This window comes from Akebia trifoliata, chromosome 9, assembly GCF_017979445.1.
Source record: "Akebia trifoliata isolate Shusen 1 chromosome 9, ASM1797944v1, whole genome shotgun sequence".
Taxonomy (NCBI): domain Eukaryota; kingdom Viridiplantae; phylum Streptophyta; class Magnoliopsida; order Ranunculales; family Lardizabalaceae; genus Akebia; species Akebia trifoliata.
The window spans coordinates 5891645-5903668 of record NC_141383.1 but is presented as its reverse complement, the minus strand read 5'-3'; the positions used below and the strand labels follow the sequence as shown (position 1 = coordinate 5903668).

At 34.2% G+C, this 12024-nt stretch overlaps 1 protein-coding gene across 1 annotated transcript; it reads left to right on the top strand.

Annotated features, from left to right (window-relative positions):
- The first annotated feature begins 4271 nt into the window (after window positions 1–4271).
- Window positions 4272–8423, top strand: LOC147394199 (putative serine/threonine-protein kinase PBL7). Its single transcript, XM_086454524.1, has 6 exons — window positions 4272–5080; window positions 5735–5992; window positions 6073–6245; window positions 6409–6488; window positions 6744–6891; window positions 7879–8423. Exons 1-6 carry the CDS (start codon window positions 4465–4467, stop codon window positions 8224–8226), a joined length of 1623 nt encoding a protein of 540 aa, XP_086310650.1. The 5' UTR covers window positions 4272–4464; the 3' UTR covers window positions 8227–8423.
- Window positions 8424–12024: the final 3601 nt, after the last annotated feature.

The window sequence follows — 12024 nt, the reverse complement described above, 5'->3', positions numbered from 1 at the left end:
ACCATCTTGTAGTTGTCATGTATTCAAAAGTATTGTCATGTATACGAATAATGAATCTTAGTGATGTAATAAATTATATATTACTATCACGGTCATATTCTTTCGAAATGAGATCGTGCGGCGTTTAGGGTGATAGTCCGCAAGCAAGCCTGTCAAATAAGCTCACACACATAAAACATAGCTATCAATACAAGAGAACAGAGTAACACGTGGCAAAATCCAAAAGTAACTTTGTTGATATAATATGCAATTACACGGAGTAACACGTTACAAAAACAAATAAGATGTGTTACAAGCAACTGATGATCTAATACATGCGAGATGTCACATAGTTTAAATGAGGACTCAAAGTCAACGTGAGTGTAGGATTAATAAAAATTCAACAATTGCACTCATTCTCAACAACTTTAGGTACATAATTTAGCATTCTCTTATATTATTTTCTCTTTACAATGCTTTATTCATCTAAATCAACTTAAATGGCTACTCTAATTTATTTATTTTACTTTCGTTATTGCCTAAAATAAAATTACTTGAACCCATCGTTAGTCTTCTCACATGCAAATCACTGAACTTGTGAATCAAAAACCAAAAAGTATTACCCCTTCCTTTAAATATCAAAATTAATGTTACAAATAATGGTATTTAGGTAATTTCAATTTGGAGGGGTATTTTAAAATTTTTCAAAAATCAACTTGTTGAATTTTTGTCAAGAAGTTGACCTAACCATACTAAAATATGGTTGGATGCATATTTATTAATCAAATTAAATAAAAATAATATACTTTAAAGCTTATGAACATATATAAGCAAATAAAAAATAAATCTAAAATACTCAATTAAATTCCAAATGGAAATTGTTTCAAGTAAAAAAACAAAACCTTATTTTTGAAAACTCTTATCCTATTCTCAATTGTGTTTTAACAGATGAAGATATCATCAAATATCAAAAGATTGGAGATTCTTTAATGAAGATCTCTGCTCCCATCCCCAATTTTGGATTGGACATGAAATGTCTAAACTTATTGTGGAATAAAAATGTGATTTTATACTCTATTATACTTGTCATGACGAGATAGGAGATAATTGGTATTAATGGAATTCTTCACAACATGTGCACGCCATTGATTTGTCATTAAGGTTGGGATAAATTGTAAAAGATGGTTAACATAAGATGAAGATGATACGAAATCAACAAAGTGGTTATACCTAGAAAGAGACTCGTAAAGGTCATAAATCAGTCAAAATATGGAATGAGGTCGTAAATAGTCTCACGAATCCATTAGAAAGTCAATTTAAGGAGAATCCAAAATTAAAAATAAGATGTTCTAAAGGATAAATACAAAAAATCGATCAATAATTGAAGAATGTATATATAATAAGATATTAAATTCAAGTTGATGAAAGATATTTAAATTATGAATAATGATTTTCTGACACCCCATCACAAAATCATAGATCTTTTGCCTCGAGATACGCAAAATCATAAATCTCTTACTTGTGTGTCCCAAGGCAAATGACCTAAGGTTTTGTGATGGGGGCGTCAGATTATCACGACTCTTAAATTATTGTCTAACTTGAGCAACAGAATTGTGACAAACAATGGTGGATTTAGAGTAGAGGCACTTGTCCTTACAAGAGTTTTCAAATTCTATGGATTAATGTGTTATTGTAACAAGTTTTAACGGCGGATAAAGAAATATGTCACTATTGCCCTATAATTTTTTTTCACCCTTAATTGCCCCCATAAATATTTTTTTCACTCTTGACTGGCCTCACATGAACAAAATCCTGGCTCCGCCCTGGTGATAGATTTCCAAGTAATAACGAAATCCAAGATAATAGGCCATTGTACAACACAAAACAAAATCATCACAAAGGTTGCAATAAGCCTTGAAAGGTCATTAATAACGCAACAAATTAATTGAAATGAATAGAAAGAAATTATAAATCGGTCCACATATAAAATAAAATCATTGAGAATTTCAAAAATTATAGAAATTGACACAATTGACACCAATTAATAAGAATTCCAAAATTAAAACTTAATAAAATATAAATATTAAAGACTATTATTATGTATAAATGCGGATAAAACATATTTTAAAAAAAATAATTAAAGACATACTAATTAAAGATCAATATATTACTACGCATTGAATTATCTTTAGTGTGTAATTCATCGATCGATTGAAGATGATGACTAATATATGGAAAATTTTGTGAACGGATCACGAGGTGCAAGGAATATTAAAAGAAAAAAAATTCCTCGAAATCACCAATCTAATTGATTTTTCTTTTTGTTTACAGATCAGACATCAGTGGGTCCAAAGACAATAGGAATACAGGATCTCCAATGATCAAAAACTGAAAGATTACACTCAACCCTACATTCCCTATGAGCTACACAAAAAGAAAATGTAAGAATGTGGATTCTATTTGTTGTCAAAGGCCCGGCAAGTAGAATCTCCTCTTCGTCACCATCAATTCAGTCCAATGGTCCCCACCACTTGGTTTTCCTACTTTCCCATGTTGGCTTGACTTGACTCGACTCGACTCAATTGAGTCATCTCGGCCTACCAGGTCTGATAAGTAAAGAGAACTGCTATTGCCACACCAATAGATTTGCACTCAGTTGGTGTGGTTGAAGTAAAAGTTAGTGCGGCAATAGTAATTTAGAAAGAAAAAAAAAGGAAAAAACACTTTGAATCAATGTTTTAGAAATTAGATCCATATAAAAAGAAAAATTCATCAAATCGGTTAGACGGCGGTGGGATCCTCATTCAATTTCGATGGACCCATTTATATTTATTTACAAAAAAAAAAATATGTATATATTTTTTTACTTAAATTATCTTCATATATTATCACTTAATTGAATATATTTTGTTGCCAAATTTGGTTAGAAAAATTCTATAACTGGTTTGATTTGGTGTTTAAAACACTACCATGAATTGGTTTTCACATTAACTTGGTCAAGATTCAAGATGATTTTTCTTATATTTTTAATTTTAATAAAAAAATATTTTGATAATTCGATAGTGTAATTTGTGTATGGTATTTTTGATATTTAAATTATTTATTTTTAACAATTTAAGTTGTGATCTATATGAAGTAAGATTTTGTGATTAAACATTTTAAATTCGCCTTGACATTGGAAAATTAATAATTATTTAAGAGGGTTACTATTGACACCCTCAATTTTTACTTGTTACAGATCAATTTCTTAAATTATTTATCACACCCCAATTAAATATTAAAGCACACTTTTCAAACAATACAAAGGTTGAACTCAAATTATAATCTCAATATTACATAACAATATAATAATAGTTTAAATAATTTTAGTAGTTGTGTACAATTATGATTACAAAATTCTAAACCCGAAAAATAACAAATTTTATCAAAATAATAGGAGAGCTTCTATTGGCACCCCAATTTTTACATATTTACTTATGTACTTTATTTTTAATTGGGGTGTAATAAATAATACAAACTATCTTATCTAAATATAAATATATCTTTATCATTACTATTATAATGAAAGAAGGCATAGTAGAAGTTGTTCTACACCAAAATTTGAGTGGTCATAAATACCCGTGGTATGATATTTAAATTTAATATAATGAGAGTCATTTTAATTAAAAACATGTTGTTTGATTTTTCAAAATTATAAAAATATCTTTATTATTATTATTATTATTATTATTATCTAATCTTTAAAAAATATCCTTCAATTAATATTTTAAACTACAAATAAGCCCTTTTGATGCATGTGCTCGTACTCACAAAATTCTTTGAATGAGAAATTAGCCGTTTAATTTGGCGAATCGATGGCTTATCAATTGATCTTGAAATATGGTAAAATATTTACTTTTTCAATCTCTCAATTTCATTTTCTTCAACATTTAAATCGCAAGAACAAGACAAGATATTTTAGGGGTTTAAGGTGACGATGGATTTTGATAAGAAATCCCAAAATATTATTTTATATTTTCTGTAATTTTTCTATTTTATGACGAAAACTTTCATGAATTTATAGGAATTAAAACCACATCGAAATCCAACCTTTGCCACTATGCATGTGCGCACATGCCACCTTCAAGTTTTTTTATACAAAAAATAAATAAATCAATATTAAAGAGTGACTCATAGACATCTCTAATTGACTCGTTCGAGTCAACTCGGTTTCTTGATGAGTTTAGGTTCCATATTCAATCTGACTGGGTGTTGGGATTTGTGAGCATTTTCACCTGCACCTACAGGTCACACCTTCTCCCATTAATGGAAAATTTTAAATGTTTTTAACACTCCATCTCCATTCCTCCATTCTCTCTCTCTCTCTCTCTCGAAATCCTCCCCTTCAACTTCAAGCAAAGGCACTTGTCTACTTTTGCTTTGTTCACCTCTCTTTCTCTCTTTCTTTGGGTTCTTCTCTTTTGTGTTCTTGAGATCTGCTACAAAATGGGTTGTTCCCAACATACTTCTTCCATTGTTTCTGAAGAAGCTCTGAAACCCCAAACTTTTCCTAAAAAACACCAACCCATTTCTTCTTCTTCTTCATCCTCATTCATCACCATTGAACAAAATTGTAATGAAATGGATTCAAAAGTTAAAACCCTTTTACAAAAGATGATTTGGGAAATGGGTTTGGGTTTAGGTTGTGTTTTTCCACAAAGAAAACTAGTTCATCATCACAAACAAAAACCAGAATATCAACAAAATCAGGAGATCAATGAAGGAGCTTTAGAGCATAATAAAGCTTGGTTACTTGCTGAATCAAATGGTGGTGGTGAATGTGTCTCTGTTGATCCTCAATCGGTATCGGTTCACTCGTCTTTTCGGTTCAGTTTTGGTTCACAAGTTGAGTTTGATTCACTTTGCTTGAACTCTTCTTCTACTACTTCTGGTGCTACTGTTCTTATGGTAAATTTAGATTCTGGTTTGAGAGAATCTCAATCTCGAGAATTGAAGTGGAGGAGAATTGAGTCCTTGGAGAGGAGTATTTCTCCTGTTGCTGATACATTGGTTAGATTTAGTTACTCTGAGATCCGATTGGCAACGAAGAATTTCTGCAAAGGTATCAATTGAATTTGGGTTATCTTCTGTTCTTATAATTACTGGTTTTATTTAAGAATTTTAGTGAAATTTGTTGTTTGTGTGAAGTTTTCTGCAAAGGTAACAATTGGGTTTTCTTCTGTTCTTATAATTACTTGTTTTAATACAGTATTTTTGTGAAATTTGTTGTTTATTGGAATTTCTCCAATTGGGATATCTTCTGTTCTTATAATTACCGATTTTAGTGAAATTTGTTGTTTATTGGAATTTCTGCAATTGGGTTATCTTCTGCTCTTATAATTACTGATTTTAGTACAGAATTTTAGTGAAATTTGTTGTTTATTGACATTTCTGCAATTGGGTTATCTTCTGTTCTTATAATTACTGGCTTTAGTACAGAGTTTTATTGAAATTTGTTGTTTTTAGGAATTATACAACAGTACCAATTGGATTTGGGTTATCTTCTTTTCTTATAATTACCAATATTTGTGAAATTTTGTTGTTTGTGTGATTTTCTGCCAAGGTCCCAATTGGGTTACCTTCTGTTCTTATACTTACTGCTTTTACTACAGAATTTTCTCGAAATTTGTTGTTTGTAGGAATCATGCAAAGGTACCAATTGGATTTACTGCTTTTACTACCGAGTTTTAGTGATATTTGTTGTTTTTATGGGTAGGAAAAGTATTGGGAAGAGGAGCTTTGAGCTGTGTTTTTAAAGGTAGAGTTGGATTTCGAAGAACTGTGGTAGCTATTAAGAGATTAGACAAAGAAGATAAGGAATCTGCGAAGGCGTTCTGTCGAGAATTGATGATTGCGAGTTCCCTCCATAACCGAAATGTTGTTCCCCTTGTTGGCTTCTGTATTGATCCAGAGGAAGGACTATTCTTGGTTTACAAGTATGTTTCAGGAGGAAGCCTAGAGCATCATCTCCACGGTACAGTTTCAAGATCTTTTCATGGGAAATTCACTTTAATTTTGATTAATTTGAATGATTTCTTATATACCCATTTACAGAGAAGAAGAAAGGAGTAAAAGGTTGTTCTTCTCTTCCATGGTCTGTTAGATTTAAGATCGCAACCGGGATTGCAGATGCGATTGCATATCTCCATAATGGAACAGAGAGATGTGTTGTTCATAGAGATATTAAACCCTCTAACATCCTCCTCTCATCCAAGAAAACAGCCAAGGTGAGGAATGTAGCGGCTTTTGTGGATTTCTTTATGTTCTGATTTCTGAATGATTCTACGGAACACAGTTAGAACCACGAAATTATATCTGAGAATTTTTTTCTGTTTTATCAACAAAAAAAATAAAATCTGTTTAACCTGAAGTCTTTAATGGTGTTTGCAGTTGTGTGATTTTGGATTAGCCACATGGACTCCTGCTCCTTCAATCCCTTTCCTTTGTAAGACTGTCAAAGGAACATTTGGGTAAGATCTCCATGGAAAACATTTTTATTTTTTTATTTTATTTTATTTTGGATGGAGTAGTGAAAGAAGATATGAACTTATTCTCAGTAACTAAAGACTAAGACTTTGGATAGAGTGGAATGGAGTAACAGTATACGATCCCAAATGAAGGCTTTATTGTTGTTGTTCTTTTTCTTTCTTTTTTTGTTGTTTGGGTGGGAATATTTATTTAAAGACGGAATTTTCATTTTCCTGAAACTGTAATTTAACTTGCAGTTATTTGGCTCCTGAATATTTCCAACATGGGAAAGTGTCCGATAAAACTGATATATATGCTTTCGGGGTGGTCCTGTTGGAGCTAATAACGGGAAGGAAACCGATAGAGGCCAAAAGAGCACCAGGAGATGAGAACTTGGTCTTGTGGGTAAGTTATTATACTTGATTTAGTTTTCGCTCATTGTTTTTAAATCATTCGCCCCAATATACTAATGCTGTAATGACCCAAAGATTTGAAACATGATCACACCCTACCTACTAGAATAATTAACGAATAAAAATTAGAATATTGGCCTTGTTGGCTTATGTAACACAGACAGACATAAGCCAACAAAGCCAATATTCATCCTTTATTTGAATTACAATAGAATCATACCTAAAACTAAGTTCCTTCTCTAGGTTCATGCATGAATAAATATAAATACTTGTGTTTTTCGATAATTTGGAGTTAAATAAGCTACTAATTCTATGAAATAAAATTGTTTACATTTCTATTGTTATTCTTACCAAGAATAATAAGATCTACAAAAGACAATTACATTTAAACTATTATTTTTCCACTCTTGGTAGTTTCTGTTCCCCAAATTATCTGGATAAGGTTTTAATGATGATTATGACGAGTTTCCGTCCGAGTTTTTCAACAAAAGTTGAGGATCCACTGTTTTAGAAATTGAGTATCAATCACAATATGTAGCAATTTGAAGAACAAAAGAGAACCAAACAGAAAATAAGAATTACAAAATGAAGAAAACTTTATGCAGTTCACTATAAAAGGCTATGTTGATGATCAAGAGCTTCCAATATATGCCAATTGAATAGGTCCAACATAACTTGAAGGAAATTGTATAATTTTTTTATATTTTTTTTTAAGAAGTGCAGACCTTGGAAATTGCCCCCCAGATTGGATTTCGAACCATTTAAGGAGTCAAATGTTGAACAATGTTACAATTTGAGATATCCAATCCACATATAACATCCAAACTGATTGATACAACTCAGTATCACTTTGAAATTTTAATTATCCCTTTGTTGTTGCCAAGTCTTGAAGCAAATATATCTTGATACTTAGCTTGAAACTTTTTAAATCAATCATGAAAGTGAAAACAAACAACATTAATTCTTCTTTCTTTTTTAGGCAAAGCCGCTCTTACGAAAAGGAGCCATTGAGGATTTAGTTGATCCGAAACTCAAACTTGGACCACACAATTCAAGACAAATGACCCGTATGGTTCAAGCCGCTGATGCCTGCATCAACAGCGAAGAATTGAGGAGACCAAGCATCAACCAAGTAATTGAGATATTACGAGAAGAGAAATATTGCTCGAACAGGAACAGATCCGCTTTTTCGGGATATGGTTGTGTTGTTGATTGTTATCCTCAGTTACATGATCTACAAACAAATAGTGACATGAGGAGTCACTTAGCTCTAGCTATGCTAGGGGTTTCAGATCTCGAGGATGATGAGCACCTATACTGCCGTTGAAGCGCAAACACCTTTAATAGTTTGGTTTTCATTTGTATCATGTTGTTTGCTTGAAAGGGTAGAAAGAGGGAGAGAGAGATGTTCCAAAAAAAAAAAGGTGTAAACTGTAAATAATGAAAATGTGGGGGGATGTCTCTGTATATATTTCTTCGATTCAAGAAGGAAATTAATGAAATTAGCTTATGAAGTTTTAATTATTTACCCATATTATGTAAACTAGTCCCTCATCTTTACAAGTGAGAGATCACAATCTCCTTGAAAACCAGAAGAGAGAGAGAGACTGAAAGTTGCCCACTATAGTAACACATGTTTTGAAGCAAAAAAATTTGGCAAAAGCAAGCTTTCCAACTCATTGAAGGCAAGGGATATAACATATAATATGGGTTTCTTAAACCACAGGTGGAAGGGCAAATCACCTTCTTAACAACAAACTCTTGATCCAAATTCATCTTATATATATATATAATATATATATATAATATATATATATATATATATTATATTTTACTATATTTTCTTCAAAAATTTTAGAGAGCTTCTTTTGCAACACCAACTTTTGCTAATGCCACCCCAAGATTCATGCTAATTCTTTGTAATTTGCATATGAATTGGGGTGGCATTAGCAAAATTTGGTGTGTCAATAGAATCTCTCAAATATTAATGTTGTGATAGGGGATGTATTGAACAATTATACCCAAATTGGGGGCTGCAGGCTACCCAAATTTATCACCAAAACTTTAAGTCGAAATCAAGGGCAATTTTGGTATTTTAGTGCTTCACGTGTCGAAACCAGAGGCAATTTTTTAGGGATGGGCTGCTCATAGTCTTGAAACAGTAGAAATGCATTATTTCTTTCTTCTTTTTTCCGAAATACAATTGATCACAAAATTGGACATATAATGTTCTAAACGACCATTGAACCAGTCCAAGAGTCAAATTATTTCAATTTCTAATTTTTTATGACACTCACACTTTCAATAGAGCCATTTTTGGTCTTTTCAATAACTATGGTTCAAATAAGTGAACCTGATCGGGTCTAACATTCCAACTCTGAGCCCAACCAACCTTTTCACCTCCAAGTTCAAATCCTATCTGGTTCGGTTGGATCATCCTAGTCAGCTAGGGTTGAAAAAACAATTTAGATGAGAATATACTAAAGCTTTATTAGTATGTATGTAATATATAATATAAAATAGAGATCAAGATCATCAATATGATTTCGATTTTGTGATGCCTATGGAGGGATAAATTCTTAGACCTATGAGAATTACACATGTCATCAAGGAACGAGATGGTTCACATGGGGCAATCTTCCGACCTGGGCATGTGCGGTGGCACAGGTGGTTCACCGAGGGAAGGGGTTTAGAGGTCGAGGAAATAATATTCCGTAAATGAAAATAGCTCTAATCCTTGGGATTTAGGATTTGAGCAATTAAATTAGAAGGGACTTTAGAAAAGGAATGTCATACGATTCTTATCCCTAAGTAGAAGGGGATAAGGAAGGGAAACAAGCAAAATAGCAATCCCTCCGTATAAATAGAGGAGGATACCCACATCAAAGGTATGCAATTTTTCTTCACTAAAACTCTGTCGAATTTTCTCTGGAATTGACTTAGGCATTGGAGCCTCTGTGGAACAAGGAAAAAGAAGGATTCGAGGAGAAACAGATCATTCGATCAGGGAGTGAAGATCTCGAGGTGATCACAAAAATCATATTTGCAATTGGCATCGTTCATGGGAAACAACAAAAAATACGATGTACATATGCCAAACACAAGGAACAGTGGCCGAAAGGAAGTAATTGGACAAGCAATAAGGATGGTAGCAGAAAATCAATCTCCTGCAACCCAGGATGCACAGGGAGATTAGAACAACACTTAGAACGTGCAACGTTTGCTAGCTAACATGAGGGTTGAATTGCAACAGAGCCTTGAATGGTAATCAAAGGAGATCCAGGCCCTCAGAAGAGAGAATGAGGAATTGCGACAATAGAGAACTAGATCACCAGAAGGTATTGGGGGCAAACGATTATGTTTTGCATCAAGCTAGTAATCATGACCCAAAAATCCTAGTCGAAGGAGATCGAGTCAACAACAGACAGGATGTGCCACCTAACCCATTAACTTTGCGGAAGGTGGAAGATTTGCTACGGCGAAGAGAGGATGTTGCTGTTAGAGGGGGGACGTCGACCACCTAGTCCGCTTAGTCATCAGGGATCTAAGAACATCATCATTTACAGAAGCGATTCAGAACTCTGAGCCACCGAGGAAGTTTCACATGCCCAAGTGTGACTCTTTTGATGGAACTAAGGACCATGTAGTGTACGTCATGTACTACAAGAACCTGATGATCCTTTATCAGGGAATAACGCACCCACATGCAAGATGTTCCTGTCCACCTTACAGTCAGGACCCATCTTGTGGTTCCAAAGTCTGCCACAGGACTCGATCGAGAATTTTCAATAGTTGGAGGAGCTCTTTGTGGCTCAATATATTCACAACAAGCACAGGAAGGTCAAAGTCAACGTATTGTTTTACCTGAGGTAAGAGGAAATGGAGAGTATCTGTGCTTTCACGGCTTGGTTCCGCACTCAATTTTTATTGGTAGAGAACCCTGACAATGACATGATGATTCAAGCCTACATCAATGCAATCATACTAGGAATAAAGCTGCATGAGGAGCTGATCACCAACCCACCAGAAAGGTTGGAGGATCTGTACGTCACGACCGAGAAATACATCACCATAAAGGAATCCTGAAAAGTAAGGTTTGGGAGACAAGACCGACAGTGCATACAGTTATGCTAGGCCAAAATTGAAACTGAAAGCAAAGGGAAAAAGGAAGAAAGGGGGTCAGACAGGAAGAGGAAGAAAAAGGCTACGAGTCTAAATTCATGGAATTCAATGAGGGTCCTCACACCCCTAACAGAGAGACCCCTAAAGATACTTAAACACATAAAGAACGACCTTAGCTTCGTACCACCTCCCCTAAACTATTGAGACAGACAAAGGAAGCCATATTGTGAGTACCATAGGGCAAATGATCATCCGATTGATAATTGTTGGAGGTTGAAGCATGTTATTCAGGAAATGATCTACCAAGGGAAGCTAAGAAGGTATGTGGCAAAGACAATAAAGGAACCCAAGAGACAAGATACCCCCCATCCACCTTCGAGAGGACCTACAACATAGGAGGAATAGGTTCAAAAAGTGGTCAACATGAGCATCAAAGAATTTGATTATGATAGGGTGGTGAGAATCTCACATCGGACCAAGGTAAAGAAATCACGGCACGATAGGGAGGTTCACTAGGTTACGGATGGGGCAATCGTGGCTCGGGTGCCCGATTCAATTTGGGGAAGTAAAGTAATAGTGTTCACTCAAGAAGACATAAAAGGAGTTACCAGCCCACACAACGATGCCCTGTCATCACATTGGTAGTATGGAAGGTTGATTTGAAAATGATACTCATTGATACTTGGAGCGCAGTGGACATTTTATTTCTCTTAGCAGTCGAGTGGATGGGAGTGCTCGAAGAACCAGAACAAGATAAGGTCAGCATTTATGGATTTAATGGTAACCCGGTAACCCCAACAAGGGAAATCAGAATGCCTCTTGCAACAAGATCCAAGGTGGCAATGACCAAGTTCATGGTAGTAGAAACCGGTTCGATATACAACCTTATACTAGGGAATAGATGGATACATTCCATGAATGTGCCCTTAACCTACTACCAAGTCATATGTTTCCCAACCAGTCAAGGGCCCATGGAGATCAGAGGTGACTAGGTAGTAGCTCA

Bases quoted from the DNA above. Each gene is read 5' to 3' on its own strand.
- LOC147394199 (XM_086454524.1), top strand. From the start codon at position 4,465: ATGGGTTGTTCCCAACATACTTCTTCCATTGTTTCTGAAGAAGCTCTG. The intron at 5,081-5,734 runs GTATCAATTGAA...TTTTATGGGTAG, and splicing joins AACGAAGAATTTCTGCAAAG to GAAAAGTATTGGGAAGAGGA. The intron at 6,892-7,878 runs GTAAGTTATTAT...TTTCTTTTTTAG, and splicing joins ATGAGAACTTGGTCTTGTGG to GCAAAGCCGCTCTTACGAAA.